The 25400-nt window shown below is 41.7% G+C and overlaps 3 protein-coding genes across 3 annotated transcripts in view; all 3 read right to left on the bottom strand.

The window, feature by feature from the left end:
• The window catches only part of LOC310988980 (synaptotagmin-2-like), a 55651-nt gene extending 38656 nt beyond the window's left edge, over nt 1-16995 (bottom strand). The window contains exon 1 of the mRNA XM_083975815.1: nt 16857-16995. The gene's annotated coding sequence lies outside the window, so the exon portion shown is untranslated. The remainder of the gene's footprint in view (nt 1-16856) is intronic.
• A 1731-nt stretch (nt 16996-18726) lies between these two features.
• On the bottom strand, nt 18727-21244 carry oard1 (O-acyl-ADP-ribose deacylase 1). Its single transcript, XM_083976313.1, has 5 exons — nt 20953-21244; nt 20674-20839; nt 19329-19387; nt 19105-19217; nt 18727-18984 (listed from the first exon to the last, which is right to left on the bottom strand). The coding sequence occupies exons 1-5, from the start codon at nt 21079-21081 to the stop codon at nt 18837-18839; spliced, it is 615 nt and encodes a 204-aa protein (XP_083832439.1). The 5' UTR covers nt 21082-21244; the 3' UTR covers nt 18727-18836.
• Nucleotides 21245-21917: 673 nt separating this feature from the next.
• Nucleotides 21918-24025, bottom strand: guca1b (guanylate cyclase activator 1B). The gene is made up of 4 exons (XM_083975021.1): nt 23598-24025; nt 22875-23024; nt 22628-22742; nt 21918-22405 (listed from the first exon to the last, which is right to left on the bottom strand). Exons 1-4 carry the CDS (start codon nt 23799-23801, stop codon nt 22269-22271), a joined length of 606 nt encoding a protein of 201 aa, XP_083831147.1. The 5' UTR covers nt 23802-24025; the 3' UTR covers nt 21918-22268.
• Between the last annotated feature and the right edge of the window lie 1375 nt (nt 24026-25400).

The raw sequence follows: 25400 nt of genomic DNA, 5'->3' as shown, positions 1-25400 counted from the left end.
CCACATAAAAACTGACTTTTGCTGCTGCATAATGGTGATGCTGTTCTCAAGGCAGTCTCGCTGTTCAGACGTAGCCTATAGCACGGAGGAGAGACGCTGCCTCATAACAATATCTTTTATCTTGCATTAACAGAAACTTTTTAATCATCTCATGGAGTAAAACAGCTCGCTATATAAGACTATGCATACAGCTGAGCAGAATCTAATTACAAATACCAGGGCTTTAATGAGCTTAATGCAAGTTGTTGCCTCCCACCTTTTATTTAAAGTCTTATACGTACATGCCTTTAATCTACAGCTCCGTCGTGGGTGAAAAATGCTGCGGCTGTAGCAGTTTATTACATCTTTACTCTCCTCTCACGATTTGTTCCTCTGTGTGTATAAAAGAGTGAGCGTTAAACGGACGGTGTTACCTTTCAGCACATCTCTCGTGTGTTCAGAAAGTCGCTGTCTCCAGTCGAGTGATGGAAAGATTTGACCTAAGAACACTGTAATATTTAACTCAGATCATCTGTAAAGTAGACGCAGAGCTTTTTTCAATTAAGCACTCATTAGAAACTAAATTAGGCACTGACCTTTGAAACATACCAGCACAGGGAAGAGGAGAGAAAGGTAGACATGTGCTTCAAGACGTACACCTCTGATTAAAACAAGAACCCTCGGCGGTTTGTTTCAAGGGTTTCTTGTATTTCGTGCTATTACAACATTCACTCCAGACAACAAAGTGAATCTGAATCCAAGGAGCCTCATCTGGTTGTTAGCATCAGTATTTTCTTAGAGTTTCAGTTGCCACCAAGCTGTGTGTACTGCAAAAATATTTTTCCGACAATCAAGTTAAATATTCTCGACTAAAAGACGTGCTTCAGTTGAATTATTCAGAAAATATCTTAAAGTAATCAAAAATGCAGCAGCGCACAATAATGAACAGCTACTCGTCCTCATGAATTAATGCATTCACTTGTGAAACATTTCCAAACAAACAGCACGTTTGGTGGAAACAAAAAAAAGGTTTGACTTTCATGAATGAATGCAGACACAATCAGAGAGAGACACAAGGGGAACGTACATTAGGGATGTTCCTGCAGCCAGACAGACAGTAGTGTATTATCACCTGCCCTCACATTGCCTTGTAATCTGAGAGTGGCATCAACAATCAATGGAAGGAGGGAAAGAGAAGACAGGACCAATCGATGCCTCTTAGAAACACTACCGTAATTGTGCACTTATCACTGCTCTGAACTTTAAGGAGCCAGAATGAGATAACCTCACCAAAGATAACACTCAACTTTTCCCCAAAAAACCCCGCCCAAAATGTCATCCCATTTTTCTGCAGTCACAATATTTTGATGCACACTTGCTGACTGAAATCACAACATCTGATTTTTTATTCTGAGTGAGATTTGATTATTGTGTCCTACAGCTGTTTCACCTGAAAAGAAAAACAACTTTTCCAGAGATAATAGAAATTTCTCCACTGTGTAAAACAAGGTGCAGCGTTCAGGGTAACACGAGTAGTTAACAGAATAAGACAATTACAAGATCATTATTGCAAGGGTCAAGTGAATCAATATGAACATAAATCTATATATGGACAGTTGACCTCTTAACCAGTCCCACTATACCGTGCCTACATATGCATGCAAGCCTGCTGAGCATAGGTTTCACAGAAGCACAGTGAAGCTTATTAACAGGTCGAAATCTAAATGAATTATGGCACTGACAAGTCTTAGTGATTATATATTACATTCATAGTGGGTATGAATTCCCTTGGCCATAGTCAACAAGAGTAAGTAAAACCTACAGTGAGGCTAGTGGCTCACTGAGCCTGCAGCTGTGCTCCGAGCTAACACTAACTGCAGAATGCTAACCAGTGACAAAACGAACATATAGACGATAACGTTTAGCATGCATCCTGTATCCTCAGGTCACCAAAGTGATCACAGTTTGTTCTAATTTAATTTTAAAGGGACAACGAGGAGTTTCTATTCGGTTATAAAAAAGTCTCACGTTAATGTGGATGAATCTCCGCTACCCACACTTGTTAATGGGCCCATTTTCGATTAATATATCGTTCTGTCTCTATTGTTATTTTGTTATTATTAGCGGTGGCGGAAATGCTGGTCGAGCCGACCAGCATTTCCTTACTTTCGGTTTCATGGCGAGTCATGAGGATAACGCAGTGTGAACCTTTTTGAACCTCTGACTTTAATTATTGATGAATGAAAACATGAGTCCGTCTTGCGCCGGTCAAAGAATTTTACGGTGCACGCGGAGGCTCGTAAATGTAGTGTGAAAACGCTTCGCTTTTCCAAAACTCCTCGTTGTCCCTTTAATATATTGGTTTATTTGACAGGGACAGTGCAACACTGATCAACAGAATTTAAAAGAAACCAGTAAGGCTAATTTTCATCCGTTGTCCCTGGCCAGATGTTACAGGCAACCTAAGAACCAAAAAAGGGTATAACAATTAAGCAATGCATTAAAATACAAGGTGGGTGATGGATGCTTCCAACAAATAGATAGTTAGATGGACGCCTCCAACACATACTATGATGATGCTACATATAGTGATGTATAATGCTAAAATAACCAAGACTATAGGTGTCATCTTGAACCATTTCAGTCCCAATCCGACTGTAAATGTCCTAAAATCTTCAAAAATGTGATGACATGTAACATCCTTTATGCACACTGTGGCAAAAAGTGACAATAGCTAGACTAAAGTTTGCTTCCTAGGTAGCTCTGGCAGCCAGAAATCAGCTGGCTAGAAAACACAAACAGTTTTGGAGCTTGGCTGCTAAATGTAACCAGAACTTTCTGTACTTCCTGGCCAGAGAGTGCACACTGACTTTCCCCTGGAACGTCCTCGCTCCCTAACATGGGTCTGTTTTATGAGCCCATCAAATTATCCCGGCAGGATGTCGCATTGCTAACAAGGGAAGCAAAACAATTTGGAAAAGGGGGGTTATTAAATGTCACTTCTGCAACCGCAAACAACAACTGCAGAGCCCAATGATGTAGTAACTGCTCCAACACAACCAGGGACTGAGCAAAGCAATCATTTCAACACATTTATTGCCCTTTCTACAACAGTATACTGAAGTTTGACTATGTTAATGATCATGATATAGTGTAATAAAGTTTGAAGCAATTCATAATGTCTCTCAGTTCCTCTTAAACAAGTTAGATCCCCCATTTTTTCATCACTTTTATTACAGCTAAACAAGCCCTGGTTTTACCATAAAAGTAAGTACTTCTGCTGCATTGCCAACAGATGTGAGTTAATGCCCTGACAATTAAAAGCCAGGCAACCTTGAAGAAACACATAACACAAACCAAATCTTTCCACTCAATTGACAGTATGTGAAATCCTACACAGCCGACCGACAGTACTCCATCAATTATTCAGGAGGAGAAAGGCTCGCAAAAAGTACTGCAACCCCGGCTATGCAGCAGTAAATCACTGTACGACACACCATCTGCTGCTTGTCAGAGCCCAGGGCTGCTGGGTACACAGGAGCGCAGAACAACATTGATCCTTAAGTCTCTGTTGATTTCCATTGTGAATCATGGAGCAGGAAGTGTCGGTAACACGTGTGGGTCAAATTGTACCCATGTCACATTTACAAAGCCTCGAGTGAAACACTGATATCACTCACTGTGCACAGTGTGGTGCTGTGTGATATTTCCATATCCATCCTTGTGTGTTTCACCTGGGCTGAAGGGTGTTACTGTGCAAAGAATCAAATATATCCCTTATGAAATATTAAGGACCCTCATGATGGGATGTGAGCCTGATTCTCCCTCTTTGTCTCCCTGGTCTTTCAAAGCTGAACCACCTCCAGAGAAAAATGTCCCATAATTCAGACTTCAACAATGCAAAGACTTCATTATCAGGGTTAGCTGGTCTGACATCTGACTAATTGCTGACAAAACCATGAATTCTGTAGCCTATACTGACTGTTTTATGGGAAAATAAGAATCTTCCAAAATGAAACACCATTGTTGAATATAATCATATGCACAAAACAAACCATTCAAACTGCCCTCTGATTCTCCTTATTATAAAAAAAAAAAAAAAACTTCCATTAGGTTTTTATCACTTGGTCCGAGAGCAGTTAGAAACTATGCAATAGTCACAGTAGCACCCAGGAAGCTGCATTTTGTCCCAAACTCCCTATTTGTCATGAGAACCAAGTTGCTGTGAGTTCTCATTATGCTGCTGATTATCAGTTATTCTGGACGTCAAGCTCAATACTGTGTCCTGTCATTCAGCCAGTCAAAGAATTACCACTCTAATTATTTGCTGTGTTTACATTTCCCGGCCTCTTTGTGAGGTTTTTTCTCTCTCCATCTCTCCCCCTCTCTCTCTATCTCCCTAATGTAAAATGTTAAGTGAAGCAAAACTGCCCTAATTGTTACAATTAAACGCATTTCAAAGGATTGACAGTGTACTGTCCAACGTTTTCATCCTGATTCAGTTACATTTCCACTCTTTATTCTTCAGCTGCTCAGACCAAGAGAGACATTTCTGTCATATTCAACAGGAGCAATTTCAAACAGCACTGTACCTCCAAACAGAAGCTCTTGATTATAAGCTGGAGCTAATTTTACACGCTGCATCATTACGAGCAGCACCATTGTTGTACGCAGGGTGTTAATGTCGTCCAATATTGTCATTATATCTGTGAGTCATTTTTAGCTCCCACAGAGTTTTGAGGTGAAATATTCAAACTGGTACACCTGCCTGAACTGTGGGTAATAATAACACCTGTGTGATTAAAAAAATTGATATATTGCACTATGTATTCCCATTTTGTGGGAATGCTGCAAACTCTACACGGTGCAAATGCCTCAAAATTTAGGGGCTCAGTTCTGCATCTGCTAATTGCTGCAACATTATATCGTAAAACCCCCCTAGGAGGATTGGCAGCTGAGCTTAGCTGGAAGCACAAGCAGTTTAAAAATGTGCAGCAACACATAATGCACAGTTGGTTTGACTTCTATTGAAGCTTAACTTTCCAATTTGAATTCATTTCTTCAGAATCTGAAAATGGTGAGGCTGCAAAAATGAAAAGAACGTTTGTAAAGAGATTCTTTAACTTTTAAGCCGCATGCCGGGAACTAGATAAGGAGAAAATGTCAATTTCAATGTATGTATGAATTACTCTGTAATGGCACTGTGCAGTTCCACTATGCTTTTAGAGAGAGAGCAAGACAATCAGCTAGTAGCTATAAGACCGTTCAGTTCTCACAGAGCGGAGGGGAAACCCAGCCAACGTGAGGTCAGACGACAAGCTTGCCAGCTGAGATAGAGCCCAGCTGAGACACTTCCCCTTTCCCAAACAACAGATTTCCACAGGGCCTTCTTTTCCAGCCTATTTGTTTGATTTTATAAATAATATATCGTTCTATGATAAAAAGTTCTGCCTGGAAAGTGCAAAACAGGGAAAGAGTTATGATTAAACTAAAATTAGTTCACTTCATTCCAGAAACAAGTGATGAGTCTCTGATGACAATCTGATTATACTGAATGGCACTTAAGCATTTGAAATTAACAAATCGCAAAGGGCTGTGTTGGTTGGTAGTGTTAGAACAACTAAATCAAATTGGCCATGTTAGACAGCACAGATGTCAGAGAAGATATGAAATAATTCATCCCTGTCAAATCCCAAAAAACAATGATCACAGCTTTCGGTTGCATCACCCACTCGAAAACTCATCTCAAGGGTGAAAACTTTTTTCAGAGAGCAGATTCGTGGTGCACGCTGACACATACATAACGATCAGACGGCATGGAAAATCAACAGAGAAAATGACGGTGGATGTAAGAGAGATACCCATGCAAAGCGGGAATGTCTTTGAACGCAACTTTTCAAAAAGAACTTTCAAGTAATGATGTAAAAAGTTGTTAAAATAAATTCCATCTACATCGGCTGTAACAGTAAAATGACTGAATTAAGTATCAACAGTATAATAATGTACAATACCGGAATATGTCATTCAAATTGAGTTTTTATTGTTGAATTTTGCTGATAATACCTCCATACTTCTATGGTTTTACTCAAGGAGTCTGAACAATTGATTAAAAATTAAATGAATCTGAGTGAAATCACAGGTGTAGCTACTTCATCTGACCCATCTTACCTTTCACAAGCTCCTTGATCTAAAACCTGGAAAAAACTGATTTACAAATGTTGAGTTGAGTTGAATCATTGATTTAAAGCAGAAGTAAGTGATATATTTGTGTTAATATAAGTCTTAAATAGTTATATCTTCCGACAGCAATCACTTACATAGAGTGTTTGGTCTGAATCACGGGTCTGTCAGTCTCTCTGCTCTGCTCTGAGTCGAGGAGAAAACATTTATCGTATCCTACAGTTTTTATCCAATGAGGAGAGAGAACGGCATGCAGGGCTGTGTGTGCAGCCAAGGAACGCCGTGAATGTGGTGACGTAGGGACGAGGACTGTTATGGTGCGTTCAAGGAAACTCGTTTTTTTCCGACCTGTGAAGTCGTACCAGTTCGATCTGGTACATAGACTGTACAAAAAGACGTACTGGTACGATTTCACGGGTCGGAAGTTACGAGTGGCCGTTATAGTGACTTTCACCGGTAAAACAGGTCGGAAAAACACGAGTGGGTTGCCTGGAACGCTACAAAGTCGTAAGTTGTGACTTGAAGCTGTAATTTATGATTTCAAAAGCCTGCCTGGAACGCAGCATTAGCGAAAACGACCGGATCACTCACTTCTGCTTTAATATGAATGCTTTTAGATTATTTTATCCGAGAGGACGTGTCACTCTGTTGGATTTATGGGAACCGTGAAAACACTCATCCAGCTACTTGACTCAGAGGTAAGCTCAAAAAAATAGCAGCGCAGGAATAATAGAAAGCTAAAAATGAAAACACAGTAGTGTAGATCGGGTTTATTTCTATCGATATAATCCATTTAATCAAACAAATCTGTAGAACCTAGTTGTTTCTGATCTAAACACTATCAATGACATGAGCACTTTTTCTCCCTAACCTGAACTGACCAGTTATATATCTTAACACACTGCTCCTTGTCACTGCTGACTCCGCTGGTGTCAGACAGCAACGTGCTTCCTCCAATGACACATGCTGCAACATGTGCAAAGGTCAATGGGCTCCTCCAGCTCCCAAAACCCTCCGTCCATATACACACACCCAGCTTACCAGTAGGAGTCACCAGTACCATGACAACAACACAATCCCTCACTGGCTTCCCACCCACCAATATAACCAATTGTGGTTTGTGCTGGAACTCACAGTCAAGCTGATGCAGGTAGTGGGTGAGTGCTGTGCCCCTGCACCATCCGTGTATTTCTCAGGGCAGAACAGTTAACTCGATTATTGCCCGTTGTGTCAAGGACATTTGTGTAAGGATGTCTCTGAAAGCGAAAAAAAAACAAAAAAAAAAACACAAAATATCAAACTGCCTTTCACATCCGCTCTGATGCATTTCAGTGAGGGGGCACAAACCAGCCATGTCCTAGATAAACGGCACCCTGCACTGCACTGAAAGACTACAGCAGTCAGGTTTACATAACAGCACACAATGCACGGGGATGCACACCACTTCCAGGGATCCGTAAGGAAAAGCACGGGCTAAAATGCTGCCTGCACATGATTTTTTCAAAACCATAGAAGATCTTCTCTGCAAATATATGGATTTTAAGATGACTCACAGCTACATCAGGAGTCGTTTAATAGAACAGGTCATAGATTGTAGATAGTTTACTTGGTGGATTTTTATTATCTGGTCAGGGAATTGATGTTACTATTCATTTTTGGATTGCGCCATCCCTTAGTCTCTGTCTCCAAGATGTAAAACAGATGATTATGTTACACATATTTTCCAATTATTTTTGTGATATTTGCTGAGTAAACAGTCAAAGATTGTGAAGATGAGCAATGGTTTTTTTAGGTTTAGAATAAGCTTATTCAACTGCTGCTTCCCTCCCATGTTCAGACTGTTGGATGAAGCTGTTGACTGAGTGTGTCCCCAGTGTTGGCTGGATAAAACCTCAAGTAGCCTATAAGAGACCACTGCTTGTAACCGGCAGACAAAAAAGGAGCATCTGAGGGGAGAACTATGGAGTCATAAGAGTGCCATAAAATAAAATAAATTAAAAAATTAAAAAAAATCAGTGAGAGAATAAGAACCCTTTATGTGTTTGGTCCTTTTGTCATACAACATCACAGTTATAAAACCGGATTTGACTGTAGGTGGTCAAGCCTGTTTTTGTAGTAAAAGCAAAAGCAAATATAATACAGTTAAGAAAAAACAATATGGTAAAAGCTTTTTTTGAAATTGTTGCATCAATTTCTATTTGATGACTGTTGCACACTGTTGCAGCTATTTCCTCATTTTTTATTCAAATTGGAGATTATAGTGAGTCTCTACGTAAGAGTGACGAGCTGAGGTTCAACAGAATGGGTCTTGCTAATTAGCATGCTAACCTCTATAGAAGAAAATAAATTATGGAAAACACTGAACCTGCTCTACTGACAAAGACAGCTTTCAATGAGTAAAGGAAAAGTTTTATTGTCATGTCTCTTCTTGACTGCTGTGTAAATGCTAACGTTGAAAGCAATAACAAAACTTACAAAAAGGTCCTTTAAATACTCATGTTAAAGGTTCAGTGTGTAATAACTGGCAAGGTTTATTGGCAAAATCTGAATATACTTCCCATGAATATATTTGTTTAATCACTATAAAATAAAATTTGTTTGGTTTTCGTAGCCTTGTAATTATTCTTTTATATATACAGTACATATAGAAAGGATCTTGCTTTAGAGAGCGTCACCATCATGTGCCGCCATTTTTGTACGGCAGCCTGAAAGGAAAATCCAGCCAGCCAGAGAGCACGTGTGACGTTTCGCGAGTTTCGTGTGCATAAATAAACCAACGAAGAAGAAGACGGAAGGAAAGAAGGAGGAGGAAACAGCAGACATATCGTAAAATGGTTTAGATCTTCACCTCATCGCTCCATGCTCCTGAGATACTCCCAGTCATCCCAGTCCTGGTAAACACGTTTTTTTGTCATCGTAGGCCACCGTCACTTTGCCGACAGGAGGAGTGAGTGCGAGCGAGTGAGTGAGCGCTGCAAACTAGAATCTGAACGCTAGATATCACGGTTTTACCGCCATATTACACACTGGACATTTATGGCTACGAGCACAAAGGCATCCTATCTAATATGTCAAATACATATCTAAATGCAGCCGTGTCTCATCAGACAGAAGTCATCGTGAGTCAACATTTCATGAGTAAAAAATGTATTTTTCTTTTATCCTTGACTCGGTTTTTCTCTGTTATCTCTTAGCCCTATCACAGGGAGTGTACTGACACTACTGTTAGAGCCCACAGGGATTCTTTAAAATCATGTATGTTGTGTCCTTCGGCTGCACACTGGCCTCAGAAAAACTCAAAGAGACAAGGAGCAGCCTAGATGCAGAACACCTACTCACATTACTGAAGTATTCTCCATCCTCCCTCTTGTACCTTCCCTTTATTTCTCTTTTCTTATTCACAGCTTTGCACAGTGTTCCTCTAATGAAAAACTTAAGTCCTGTGATGCATAAACAAGCAAATAAGAGCCACAGATCACAGAAGCATGCGGGTTGCATGGAACAACAAAATTATATATATGTAAAGAAAATCCTCACAACATCAGCCTGGAGTTTCAAGCAATTTCATGAATTTCACAGTATGACATGCACTCAGAACAATTTCAAAGCCCGGGTTGATTTAAAAGCATAAAAAAATCGGGTTTTTTTTCAAGGTTTCTGTTGATGTTTGCACCGCTCCAAGCGTTCTGAATGTCAGATGGGCAGATTCTCACTTGGCAACACTAAGAAATGGCAACTCAGCTCTCCCACTGCAAAACCCCGTGGGAATGGAGAGAAAAGGAGAGGAGAAAATGTCTCTTCATTTCCAAGATTTCAGGGGACAGAAAAAATATATTTAATGAGGATCTGTGTTGTTTCTCCAAGCAGAAAAAAAGCCTTCACATTCTGCTGCCAGTTGCCTTTTAGAATAGGCCAGGAAGAAGAAAAATGGAGAGGGAAATACAGACAAAGCCCAAGAACTACATTTTAGACAGGGACCCTGCAGGCATGCTGTTTAAGACAACGGTTGGCAGGCTATCATAAGATCCATCATTATTTAGACAGATTGAATCACTGCATCCAAACAAGCTTGATATTGCAGCTATGTGGTGCTCTGTTCACCCTTCTGGGGCTTCCACCTTCAAGGTTCAATTGTCTCAGCCTTTACTTGCACGTAATATTGTTGAGGTTTGTAATCTAGGTGTGATTTTGTGGCTCTTGGGGGACTGGAATGAAATGCCGGCGTCATTACTGGCATTCTCACTGTGTACAGAGAAGCTTGGAGCCAATACAGGGTGCATTTCAAGTACCTCTGCGTGGTCCCACAGTCTTTCTGACAAGGACAGATCCCCACAGCAGCTTTTGGCTGACACATCTAAAGACAGAGTGGCACTGCTTTCAGGACAAAGTAGAAACAAAACATATTTAATACCACCTACGGAGAACACACAAACTTATTTATTGTGAAGCCATTTGGGGGATTTTGCAGAAGAAACAATGTGTCAAGGATGAATAAGCACGACAGTGATGATGAGGTTAGGTGACAGAGGTGCTAGTAGACCAGTGCAGTATAGTATAGTGTGGTCATCACCAACCAGGCAATATCACCCTGGAGACAGAGGAGCTAAACAGGTTCCTCAGCTCTGGCAGCACCGAGGACAAACAGGCTCTTACATACAAAACCTTGAATGCATTCAATAGATGACGACATAAAACATGTATCCACCTACAGGAGGGATCAGCACAGAGCCTCGCTGCATCTCATGTGCATGCATGTGCACACCTACACGTAAATACAGATTGCTTGCATGTGTGATCTGAATAAATAGCTGAACAGGAAGACGAAGAGAACTGAGTTTAAAAATAAAAATTGAGGGGAGAGAATAATAGACACTGTCTCCAGTGACAAAGAGCCTATAAACAGCAGGTCTCCTGTAATTGTGTACCCACTTGCACGATCACACTGTGTAGACGACAACAACCCAGAATCTGTAAAGAAGGTGCCTAAATATAACACCATCCTGCAGATTAAAAAAGCCACTCCTCCTCTTCCTTCCTTGTGGTCCAATTCAGGCAGACTGGATGAGAGTTACACCAGATGTGTCATATAGGAAGGTGTTTTGCTACAAATTGGATGATTAACGGAGCCGTGGAGCCAGCAGTGAGGCATTTGGCTGTGGTGCGGAGCTCAGTGAAGAGTGATTGGCTTTGAGGGCCGAGGGAGCAGATGGGACAGAGCTGGACCGAGCGACTGAGCGCGCCTCCCTGGGTTTGCATCAAAATATCACTTCCCAGTCGGCTCTGTGCTGAATTTGCCTCCTGAAGAGTGATTCCACACAAGGAAATGGAAAAAGGGAAAGAGCAAAGAGCTAGCTCTGCTTCTAGCAGTATTGCAGCGGCTTGTTCTTCATAGCAAGTTATCTCCGCCTTTAGCTCCACCCTCTTAACATTAATTATGCAGCTCAATGCAGCACTCCGAATCCCTACTGCAGCTCACCCACACTACAATACTCTGCCGCTTTCTCCCACTCTCTCTGTCTCTGTCACACACGCTCTCACTCTCACACACACACACACGCGCACACAAACCACCGTGTCTGTCTTTTTTCCCTGGCTACAATCTTAACTCTCCACAGCCAAAGACATCATTTTCCTCCGAGCATTGCCTTGTCAGTTGTGTGCTATTGCAGGGAGGTGACTGTAGCTATTCTTTTTCTTTGAAAAAAAAAAAAGATTTTGCACAGTTCCATCATGTCCAAACACATTTTTACATAAGATAAAAAAAATCACTACACATACAGGGTAATAAAATATTAAATCTATTATTTATTGATCACTGCTTTGAGTCAAATACCAGATGACCTAGATGTTTTATTTTCCAGAAATGTTATAAACATTTCTACTCACGACATTTGACATAAATAAATGTATTTCAATGATTTCAGATTGGGTTACTATCTTCAGCTGCAGCGTGACTCTCTTCCAGGGCATATTTCTCCCTGTATAATTTTCCAAAACCTGATTTCGTTGCAAATCAGTCACAAACACCGACTGAAGTGCCGAGGCAAACCCACTTTGCAGCTCAAACACCTGTCTGGTGGAGAGTAATTGACTCAACGCCCTCTGAACACGGCGAGAGACACAATCAGACCTTGTCACAGGAAGCAGAGAGAGTCCACGCTACGCAATCTGAATCAGCTACATCAGCAAAGTGGAGGGAAACCAGAGAACACACAACGGGGGAAGCTCTCACGCTTCAGCCGTCCACCTCCCCCCCCAAGGCAGGCAGGCAGGCAGGCAGTGGGACGGAAACGCAGCAACTGTTTATGGAAGCAGAAACAAGCTTCTCCTTCCTTTCCTAGAGCTTTTCACATGATTAAGATGCATTTCACATCTGCATGCATGTGTTTTGTGAGCTTGCGTGCATGTGTGTGTGCGTGTTTGTGTGTGACAGAGAGAGAGAGAGAGAGAGAGCATCGCTTGCCACGGCCAAAAAGCTGTATAATTAATCCAACACAACTTAAGTGTGAGGCTACCCTGTGTGAATCATTCATGCACACTGTACACAGCCTGACTTTAAACTGAATTAATTGTGCTTTTCTTCTTTCATGTGAGCCGACATCAGACTGAGCAGTTATTCATGGGATCATTATGTCTCATTCGCCACAGAGGATATCGTCAACAAAATGTCAAAGCACGGACACGCAAACACGGGCTATTTAGGAGCGCGTGCTGTTTGCCTCCCTATTGTTGCCATTTCAATAAGTTCAATAAAGTGTGTGTCCACGTGTGCAAAGATACTACCTCTGGAACAAAAGCAAACAACGAGGCAGATGTTCCTAATGAGGAAAACATAGCTGGGGAAGGTGGGATCACTCAGCTGGTATTGGAGTGACGTGAATGTGTTATGCGCTTACATAATCCAGGGGGAGTGTGAACTGACTACTCCCTCTCTCTACATGACAATGTGTTGGCAGGCGCAGGTCGGCGGTTTATGTCATGAGCGCCATGCTGCCATCGCTGGTCAAAAATCGGTGCATCATCAGCCGTCCAGAATTCATGTCGGCTGCTGGAAAGCTGGGTGTAGGGGTTGCTGTTCGTCAGCAGGCAGCCCCCTCTGTGCCGTGCAGCTCTACTTCTACTGCTGCTGCTGCTGCTGCTGCTGCTGCAGGGGTCTTTTCAGTGCATGCAACCGGATGGTGAGCAGAGAACGCAGCGGGGGCTGGGCACTGCAATGTACTGCAGTGCTTGTAGCTCAGCTATGCACACCCACTCTCTTCCATTCTTGCTCTGACAATCTCTCAATCTCTCGCTCTATCTCTCATCCTCTCTCTCTCTCTCGCCCCTACTTGTATCATTTGTCTTGCCTTCCTCTCTTCACTCTCTCCCCATCGCTTTTGTCCTTTTCATGTCAATTTTTTCTCCAAACCCCTTGAAGCCGACTGCAGTGCATGTGTCAAAAACTGCCTCTTATACTCTTCATTTGAATGACACTTCCCTCTGTCACTGACATGCGCACTGAGAAACACATTTACACAAATACATACATAAATACATCCTGTAACCGTTCCCTGCGGATGATGAATAAACGCTCTGCTTCTTCCTGGTTACAGAGAAGACACACACACACACACACACACACACACACACACACACACACACACACACACACACACACACACACACACACACACACACACACACACACACACACGACACGGGAGTCGGGACACACACACCCTGTCCTTCTCACACTTCAGTGTATTTATCAAGGTGCCTCTAGTATCCCCAAGAGGGTCTGCTCACCTTAAGCATCTGCAGTGTCCTCTATTTTCATTTGTTCAACCTAAACAACACCGTGACACTATCTCTCTGTGCGGTGACATTTTCAGCACCTGCCCTCGCTCTGACGTGGAAACTTTTGTGATTGGTGTTCACTGTTCGATGCCCTGTGTACTACTATGCACTACACAGTGACAGACGTTGCTGCTCCACTATGTTACCAACACCATCAGTAACAGGAGACGCTAAAACATCCATGTGGCACAGCCTGGGATGGAGGGTGCTGTACACAGAGGATGAGCAGTGACAAGAACAACAGCTCCTTGTTTGCTCTAAAAAAAAAAAAAAAAAAAACCCACAACTTTACAGTTGAGTTACAGTAGAGAACAGGAAGACAACACAAAAATAAACCTTGAAAAGCAGCGTGCTTTGCCGGCGTTTAGCTGTTAATTCTTGCACATGGTCACGACTGTTTATTTTCTAATGAAGCAGCTGCTATATCACTGTGTAGGCTTAAGATCTGGTAAATCAAATGATACAGGCCTTGGCCCTTTAAGATGGAAACAGCATGCAAAAGTTGGAGGTGGATTAACCACTTCTCATTAGACAGAATGGTCGGCCATTCTCTCTAATGAGAAGTGGTTAAACCACCTCCATCTCTTGCACTCTCTTTCAATCTTAAAGAGCGATACTGGCTAATTCTTGGCAACAGGAGGGCGTCTCATTCCTGCTCCCCATTAAATAGTGGAGGTTTCTGATCATCTCCAGTCAAATGAGTTTCTCAGTATGTTGGCTACATCCTGCAGAGACGCTTTCCTAGTCCCTCTCAACCATGACACAAAACAAAGCCTTGTGTCACAGCGGGCGTCAGAAATGTATGAGTCGCAAGTCATTACATGTTTTTCATTATATGTTTTACATGATCTGTTCTGTTCGCTGTGCAACATTGCTGTTTTATAATACCCTCTCAATTGTGTTGTAACTAATTTATGGAAAAATAATAATTAGTTACTCAACACTACCAGCATACATAAAGTTTAATTTACACTCTTTCAATAATGTTATGAAATACTTCAGTGTAATAAGTAGATTCAACGCTGAGTGGTTTTGCTGCTTCAGTCTGTGTCATTACACAGTTTGACGTGTTATTTTGAGCTCCGGAGTGAAAAGAAAAGTCGACGCTCCCACCTGGTGCATGCGGACATAATACAGGTAGGTAGATGAGAACACGGAGAGCTTTTTAACATGAAACAGTTGGGGGCTAAATTGTCAGTGTCTCTGCAAAAAAACAAAACAGTGCTCTTTAAGTTGGACAGTGTTCTCGAGAAGGAGAGATGCATGAATAATAATGTTTTCTTCAAACTGAGGAACAGATGTGCACAGCCGACTACAACATCAAGTACTTGGACTTGTAAAAATGTGTGCAGCCTGGTAGTTTATCAGGAAAGCTGACTAGATATAGGCACAAGAATTACTTTTGCCTCAAACTGCCTCGTAACCCTGATTATTTTACACCAGTTCGCTTGAAGCTGTTTGAGGGAACCACTTATCAACAGTCTCTGCTCTGTGCTCTGTCCATGGTGCTGAAATGAGTTACATTTGCTTCCCTCTGCTTCTCATTACTCCTGCACAAAACTCAGTCCTGAATAATTAAAACATTATTTAAAACCCAGTCACCCTGGCTTCAACAATTCTGCCCAGGCTCATGCACGTTGTGTGTTTCTATCCAGTGTATTAGCATGAACGATACTGAGCTTTCTTCCAACTAATATGAAAACACTAGTACATACTGTACTCTCTGTCCTGTCTAGCGTTGCTTATCAGTGTGCCCACACAAAACACACACTAAGTCCATCCGTTATTTCCTCCCATTCTGCTGCAGGCCAGTGTTCACACACAGTTTCATCAGAGAAAACACACAGTGCCCACTGCTGGACAGTATGGAATCTTCATTCACAAATGATGAAGGTCAGACTTCAGAAAAGAAGACAGTGGGATGTAATAAAGAGCCTGTGAATATCCCTAAAGAAGACTGATATTGAATGCATAGTGAAAAAAAACAAATATATGAATATGAATGGACCATCCTTTGTTTTAAACAAACAAAAGATCCACTTTACTTTGTTGTTTGAGCTCATCTTAAAATCACGATCAACCGCATAATCAGCATATAATACCTAAGCTGTGATAATAGTATTTATCAGTTTCTTTGGTACACTGTGAGTAAGTAAGCCTAACCCTGAGTCTATAGTTCGCCCATTCAGGCAGCCTACTTCAGCTGCTGAGAGAAGTCCCAGAACGGATAAACAAAACAAAAACTCATCTCCTGGCTCAAACGGAGCCAATTCAGTCTGTTATCTAAGCAACCCCGCTGATATGCAGACTACACAATGAGAACATGCACGGCAACTAAACTAAAATGGGCTGCAGTAGTGTCTCTGCCACTCTCAGCTTATCAGATCAGCTCTGAATTTGGAGCATAAAAGGACAAAACTTTACCCCACCTTTATCCCAATGAGGGCTGATAAGATGAGGTGCAATGATGGGAGTTATTTTAGAAAGCTTGTATAGCTGCTTTGGGTCGCTCTCTGCCTGGCACTGGCTGGATGCTGAGGCAGCTCCGCTCAGGGATGTAATGGGATACTGCAGCACTAGAGAACCGTGTGCACAGAAACTTGCCTACAAGCATCAGGGAGTCCCGCACTAACCTTCCCCCCCTCCTTCTCCCTTTCTGCCTACCTCTCCCTCTGCTTCCCTGTCAAGTCCTTCTTATGTAAAAAATAAAATAAAATCATCAAACTCAACATCCATGTTGATATTTAAATGTTAATACCCAGGAAATATGAGCGCACCCTGACAAAAAACAACAAAGAAACAACTTCAGAAGTGTAAAAACCCGGCATGCCTGTAAGTAGAAGCAGAACGTGGCTGCCTACCTCTTGTGCAGGATGCTCTCTCCTGGACACCGAGCTCTTCCCCTTCTCCACAGGCTCCGAGACACTTTGAGATAGAGAGAAAAATAATCAATCTCCTCTTACTTTCTCTTATTTCCAGTTTTCAGAATGAACAAGTCAGGAGTCTTAACACAGCCCTCAAGACACACCTTTACTCTGTCCTCCTGTAAACTCTGCCACATACACACACACAGACACCCATTCAAATGCACCCCAAGACTGGAGTACCCAAATTGATAAAGATCTGCTCAGGGGAGGGATAAAAACTACACACACTCACACACTGCAGTTTTTTTCCCCCCTTTCCTCTTGCCCACTCGCTCTGCTGCTTCTTTCTTTTTCTTTTTTTCCCTCCTGTCTTTGCCTGCACTGTCTCCTGATTGGCTTAGCTGCTCTTCAATAACATAAGCTCTCTTCTTTAATTGGAAGGGGGCCAGTTATGTGGTGCACCAGAAAGCCTCCCGCCCAGCTCATCTCTCTCTCTCTTCTCTTTTTTTTCTCCCTTTTTTCCCTAAGTGCCTGTGGAGAAGAATGCTGAGCTCTGCAATTTCATACGCATCGAGCAAAGAAAAAAAAAGGGAATGGAGGACAGAGAGGGGAGGAGGAGGGTGAGGGGGTAGTATGTGGGAGAGAAAAGGAGTGAGAATGGGAATGGATGGAGGGAGAGGAGGGGGGGGGGCTGCATCGGAGGCGAATCAGTGGACCGCAGTGGGACAGGCTGAAGCTGCATGTGGGGAACAAAAGACACAGAGACTATCAGGGTGGAGAGAGGGCACGTTTGGATGCACGCTCCTCTAGCCGAGCATGTTGAGGTGTGACAGTGGGTCAGAGGAAGGAATATTATTTCCCATTCGCTCGCTGCAGCGCGGCTAGGTGGCTCTGCTGCAGTGTGCAGTCTAATTGCCAGGCATGATGGGGGGATGGGAAGGGAGGAGGAGGAGGAGAAGGATGAGGAATAGGAAGAGAGGAGCGGGGGTTGGTTGCAGCGATGCCAAAGTACAGTCTTCCAGCCAGCCTGGATATATGGTGGGGGGGTGGGAGTAGAGGAAGAGAGGAAGAGAGGAAGGGAAAGGGAAGGAGGGAGGGGGGGGACAAGGCAGCCGCAGAGGTTAATGCCTTTTCCTCATGAATTATTGAAAGTGCCCCAAAGGACAGCGGACGGGTCACAGGCGGCAAACTACTGAGCCTGCTCAGCCAGTCTCATTGCCACCGAGGTTTATGCTAATCACTCAGACCTGGAGTACATGTTGTCAAATAGGTAAATGCATCCACCTTTAGTTGGATTAATCCTTATTTAATAAAACGCCTTGAATGGAGATTGTGTGGTATTATCTCACTGCATGCTTTCCACTTCAGTTCCACAATGTGTTGAAAAGGTTTTTCTGATCCTGGAGAGAAAATGGATGGATGGATGTATGGGATTGACTTTGTGGTGTCAGACACTCCACGCCCCCCCCTCTGTCTTTAACCCCCATCTGGTACTGCCATTGTGTCCGGGCTGCATTAAAGTACAATACCCAATTAGACGGATCAATAGTGGACCTTACAGCCATCTGCAGAGGCTTCAATGAGCACTACAAGTCCTATGATGCCCAGGGAGAAATGCAAACACACTGTTTGCTCAATCAACAACATAACTGCCTGGTGGCTGAATGAGCAAATAAAGAGATACCTGATATTTCAGACTGAGCGTCCAGATGGAGAAATCCATTTGTGATGTTTATAATGTAGATGACCATGTTCTGAATGCTGCTGTAATATTTTTAAGGATCTCAAAACTTAGGGGAAAAAAGTATGTAAATGTCATCCTCTGTGTGAGCTACTTGCAGAAGTTCACGACTGTTCAGCTGACTTTGATGTACAAAGAAGATGTTTATTGTGTAATGTAACCTTTAAAATAACATTTTCCCACCATATAACACAATATAAAGTGCACACATGAATTATTACAATAAACAGGAATCATCTGCGCCTGTTTTCTTTCATCACTGTGGTCTCTGTTTTCTCTGGGAGGCTGTAGACTGTAATGGAGATGTTTGTGTGTTTGAAGACCTGCGCCAGTATCTCCGACACTTTCGCCCACGCCAGTCGATCCAGGCCACAGCCGATACTGTTGGTGAGAGATAAAACACAGCTCAACTGTGACAGAACCAACACGAAACCTTGTCACATTACACATAAAATCCAGCAAATTAATATTTCTCTCTTTGCGAGTAGATGTGATACTGACCGAGGCATCGATATTTTTGTAACTCCGTTCTCTTCACATTGTGACCTCATGTCCTCCAGGCTCTCTCTCAGCTTTTCATAGGTTGGCTTTTGAGTGGCTTTTTTCTTTGTGATCTGTGATAAACAAAACAGAAATATTTACTACAATCACATCTAAATAAGTTATCCCCATCTTACCCCAGGGTGTACGTCTGTAAAACTTTTAATTAAACGTTATATCTTTACCAGATTGTAGATTAATCGTGAGTCCCTTTCCAGCACAGCACACTGTCCTGGTTGCTTCTCTGTTTGAACACACACGAAAAAAAGATAACATCCACATCAGAATAACAAACAGTACAATTTTTCCCAAAAAATATAATGGGTTTTAAAAACCCCTCACCCTCACTGCCCTGCTGCTGAACAAGCCATTACAAAACTAATACTGTGCGGCTAAAAACGATTTCAACCCACAGATGTTTATTTTAAGCTCTAGTGACGATGATTTGTCAGAATGAATTTTAGATAAGCGTTAACAAAATGAAGCATAAGACATTGAGAACATTTTCATGTTGTCACAGCTGGAGGCAGGAGCACAGACGGGGAGGACCCAAGAGTAGACACACAGACAGGCTGCTGTAGAGAAGTTACCTTAAGAGGAACATGATGATGAAGACCAGGGTTACGGGTAGAAAGGTGGACAGGTGGCAGACAAAGGCAGCAAACAACTAAACACTCTTGTCACAAATTATATGGGAGAACAGGGCTGGTATAAATACATAGGAGCAAATGAGTGACAGGGTGGCACATTGGTGCAGTGGTTGGCAGCTCTCCGCAAGAAGGATTAATTCCCGGGTCTAGTGTCTTTCTAGGTGGACTGTTTATGTTCGCCCTGTGCCTGGTGGGTTTTCTCCACCTTCCTCCCACGGTCCATATACATGCAAGTTATGATTTGTGATTGTGACTGTGCTGTTTGTCTCTTTATGCTGTACCCTGCCCTTACCCTATGTCGGACCCTGCATGGATAAGCAGTACAGAAAATGAATAAATATGGAAATGGTGTGTAGGTGGGTGTGGAGGTCCCAGTGATTGTGAATGAACTGGAAACAGATGTGGTGAGAAGCAGGTGGATCTAGGAGGAGGAGGGAAGTCAGAGGACATCTGGTGGGTGGACGACAGAAGGAGGCAGAAACAAAGTGACCATCATAAAAATGGGATGAGATAGGAATCATGATTTATATGAAAGGATGTCTGGTGAAACCATTAGGCTAAAGCACCAATCTCTCACTGAATATGTACAGTCTGAATTTGGGACGACTGATGGCTCTCTAATAACCTGCACACTAACAGTATACAACGAATTTATACTGTACTGGATGTTATTATGTCAATTAGTGTAGAATAGGCTACAATCATTGTCCCAACTGTGAAACCAGGTGTTTGAAAGACTTCATGTGAAATAAAATATAAAAATAAAAAAACAAGCCAGTTTTTCTGGCCACCCATGAATCAGTGCCCCCAAAACACGACTTTTTATTTCTTTTCTTTTTTTACTCAGGATGAATTATGAATAATGAGCGGGCTGACTCACGCTGCTTCTTTAACTCATCAACCCCTCCGAACCTCTTCCTGAACGTCACTGCGATCCCTGCCCCCATGCGGCAGTCCTCGCTGATGCAGTGGGCCAGAGCCTCGTCCTTGGGGCAGGAGAACAGGTCCCCGGTGACATAGTCGGGTCTCCAGCTGTCTTCTGCAGACTGACCAGCAGGGGGCAGCGTTACACCGCGTGGCGACGACGACAAATACAACAACAACAACAACAACCATAGGCTACTAGAAAGTCAACTTTTCTTTCAAGTGTGAGCTTTACCTCTGTTCTGCCACTGCCGACTGGTTTCTCAGCCTCAGACGACATTGCAGCGGTGAGCTGCTGAGCACGTTTGAGAAGGTTTGTGAGTGTCGTCGTCAACCCACGTAAACACAACAAGACTATCGGCATTCAAGTTCTGCAAAAAGACGCGTTAACTAACTCATTATGCGACAGTAAAGAGGTTCACATAACGCACATTTAGCTGACAGCAGGTGGCCGCTCTTACACCGAGTTAAAATACTTTGTTTATGATGCTTTCTCTTTGTAAGCTCGGTGTGGGCGAGTCAGTTTGCAGGACCAGGAAGAAGAGAAACTATCGTGAAATCTCGCGAGAAAAGGATGCTTGAGCATGGATCATAGATTTATCTTTTATGTTTGTTTGCTCGAAAAATGTTGATGAAGTAGGCCTAAATATTATTAGTTTGAACATCTAATCAAAAATTATGCAGTTCTACTGTGAAATCATTGTGGTGTGTTATTTCTGACTCAATCCCTTTTGTTTGTTGTACTGTTATTTGTTCAATATGATAATAAAAATAAAAATAATTATAATGATAACAATTATGATATGGTGATATTCTGTGGGACACAGCATACAGTATATTAATGCTAAAATCTATTTATTTATATATATATATAAAAAGAAGAACTGAAACCAATTAATTATGAAATCTGTTAGATAAGATTGTCAAAAATAATGCAATTTAATATCTGAAAAACGACTTTGTCATGTGTTTTTTATTTAGCTATTCTTTTTCTTTTAGAATTCTTTTCAGGTTGAATCCTTCCAGACTAAACTGAGAATGAAGGTGGGGTCATTAATCCCAGTGCACTGATGACAGGCTATATGAAAGTATACTACTGTAAATTGTCCCAGACATGGTGTAACAAAACTGAAATAAATCTCAGTCAGTAGATTCCCTCAAAGACCCTAAAAAGCAATGGAAACACATCTGTAAAGTCAACCATGTTTATTAAATAACTTTTATTTTCCTTTTATGACACAGATAAGAGAGAAGAGAGTACAGTATGCACTTTATGATTGCAGCATCTATGACATAAAGACACAGACCTACAAAACCATAAGTGGTGAATAATAAACTGCTGTTACTCACTTGACTAAATGTGACACCTGAACCAAAATAAATGAACAGAAACAGAACCACATTAGAAGCAAAATGTAACATAGCTGTGGAGATACATCTAAATCTGTGTTTTTTTCTTTATATATAAACTTCAATAGATAAAAAAAAAGAAATCACAGCATTATTGGGCACACATGTATGAAGGTAGTGTGGATGTGACAGACTGACAGTTCATGTTTCAGCCTTAGAGTCAGAACTGCGCCTTCGTTCACCCATCCAGTCACCAGGATTGACGTCCATCTGCAGCATCTTCATCACCCACTTGTCCCTCCGCGCTCCGTCGATGAACTCATCCAACGAGAGCTCCCCTACATGACAAGGGACAGTTATCCACTGGGCTTATGTTATGATAATAGAAGGAGGACAATTGCACAGCTGGTACACCTTCCCCGTTCAATATGCACAAACAATGAGCTCATGCTCACTTTTACATTAGCACCCCCACAAAACCATTACAGCGGCCTGACACTTGCCTTTTAAACCATCCACAAAGCATTTTAAACTGTCAGAAAACTCTCAGAAACACTCACCATCTCCATTTTCATCAACCAGCTCAAATATCCGGTCAACCACTTGGTCTGGGGTCAGCAGATTGCATTCTTCATCCAGCTCGCCATGGCAGGCTTTCTTCAGTCGATAAATAGACTGAGAGTGACAGGAAAGGATGTTACAATGAAACCTGCATTGACTGCAGCTCACCAGAGCCCACTGCTTTATTGTGAAATATATTGATACAAATGCGCTACATATAATTACTGTTTAATAGTCAAACATTACCTCCACAATTTCAAGTAGCTCTGTCTTATCAATGCATCCACTTCCGTCTTTGTCGTACATTTTGAACGTCCATTTAAGCTTGTGTTCCAGTTTACCCCTCAGGACTAAGTTCAAGGCTGCCACGTACTCCAGAAAATCAATAGTGTTGTCCTGTGTACATACGGGGAAAGAGTTAAAAATGTTATGAAATAACATATATCTTCTGTATTGTCAATTACTGGATAAAATGCAAAAATCCTTTTACTTGAATCACCAATTAAAAATATGTGGATCTGCGACTAATAATTCGTTTTTATTGTTAATTAATTATGCAACATTTTTCTTGGGTGATCAGTTAATTACTTGGTTAATTAGCTGTCAAAAATAAGTTGCATAATCATTATAATTACATAATATCCCAGGGCAATATGAGTGTTTTTAGACTGCTTCTTCATCAGCAAATGCTGGAAGCTGGAAACTGTGAATTTAGGGCAAAACCTTATAATCAAACAGCTATCAAAATTGGAACTTAATTTTGAAATACATAGATTTACTGTCTTTTTCACCAACTGGGTAACCAATTATTTGTTTTAGCTCTGAAAAATACACACTCGGTAATGGACTTTAGATGCATCTGTCACAATTTCTGCAAATCAGCAAACCTCTAACTGGAGTGTTGATGCTTCAGTGAGATAAATGACTGTACACCACTTGTGCTTCCACACAACAAAGGTTTGTACTTACGCCGTTCTTGTCAAAGGCTCGAAACATGTTTTCGATGTAATCTGCAGCCTCCTTGTTGTCAGTGACGCCAAAAAAGCTCTTGAACTCGTGCATGAAGAGAGTTCCACTCGGACACTCCACAACAAACTTTTTGTACCATTCCTGCAGCTCTGCCACATCAATCTCCTTGTCTGGGTCACTTTCCTCACTCAGGCGCTGACCCATCTTGGAAATAATTTGTACAAACTGAAATTTTGTTTTTGTTTTTTACATCACACAAAACTGTATGACTGTGTGACTCCTTTTTTTCAGCTTTCCTCTACATTACAAAATCTATCGATCTCAATCCTCACTCGCTGAGCTGTAAGTGCTGCAACTATAACTTTGTCCAAAATTTGGCAAAAAACTCCCACAAAAACAAAATGGCATTTTAGTCCATACAAGCTGGATTGTTATTAGGCTCCCTGTTGTGGCAAATCCCATCTGAAAGTGAGAGGAGGCTGTTGTGGATCACGTGATAAGTGATTAGAAATGGACACTTGTCAACATTAATCAGTTCACAGACAGATCATTGAGGGGATTTCCTCGTGGCCCTGCCTCCACCTGTCCTAAAGACAGAGGCATGTACTGTATGTTTTCTTTGTAGGAACACACTGTGTTGTTATGATTTCAAGTATATGGGCCTTGCCAGTGAATAAATGAATTAATGAATTATTTTGCATTGGATAACTTTAACTTCTTATGGGTGTGTAAATGGTTAACTCAGTGGTTTCCCACCTTTATTGGCTCGTGACCCCATTTTGACATCACTAATTTCTGGCGACCCCACAATCACGTGATCGTGGCCGTCAATCACGATGCGCCATCCAAGATATTTTTATATGCTGCATTTTATTTGAACTCGATTTAAATTTGAGAAAGTGAAAGTATAGAATGCAGCTGTTTAAGATTGTGTGGTGTTTTTAATCATAATATTTTTATTTTTTTATCAGTAATTTTTTTAATTAATTACTAGATATTTCAGGCGACCCCATTTGAATTCCAGGCGACTACACGTGGGGTCCCGACCCCGAGGTTGAAAAACACTGGGTTAACTGAAGATAGCCTAATGATAATGTCAAATGGGAAGTGCCCATACATAGTTCAAACTTTAAGCCACACAGTCTACTCCAAATACATTTAAATCAAAATACAAAGACACTCCCTGCCTCTCTTTAACATAAGTCATTAGTTGTCAATTAAGTGAGTTACTGTCAGGATTGTTTACATCAGATAGTGATAGAAACGTCTATGCTAACAGAACTGATATAAACTTAAACTTACCAACAAACAGATAATACATAGATAAAGTCAGCTTCAATTGGAGTTTTGGTACAAAATGTGAGTGTTATTGGTGTTTGATTTGTTGAATGATCTGACTGGTACAGTTTGAGTGTTTTGATAGGATGTAACCAGTAATTTAAGACACCAGGAGCTCTCAACCACTTTGATTTCGTCAAAGTGGCTCTAAGAGTAAAAAAAAAAAAAAAAAAGGTGGACACCTGTTTTAGAAGGATGCATAATGTCAGTTTACTCTTCAGAGGTTTACAGGCAGAGAGGGTCTAATCAAACTGTGCCCTTACTTATTATGGGAATGGTAGGATCCAGTGTTCTTCATAAGTCTGTACTAAAACTGAAGACATAGCAGGCACATTTTATGGATGTGAAATGCTAACTTTCTGTCGTACTCCTTTAAGTAATCTTTTCTCGTCTAGGGAGTTCCTGACCAGTCACACGGGCCAGGTGTTAGGTTATCTCTGGAAGCTCTGAACTTCACATGCCTGG

The sequence above is a fragment of the Trachurus trachurus genome (assembly GCF_905171665.1).
Source record: "Trachurus trachurus genome assembly, chromosome: 7".
Taxonomy (NCBI): Eukaryota; Metazoa; Chordata; class Actinopteri; order Carangiformes; family Carangidae; genus Trachurus; species Trachurus trachurus.
Note: the sequence above shows the minus strand (reverse complement) of the source record. Positions and strands in the feature narration are given on the sequence as shown.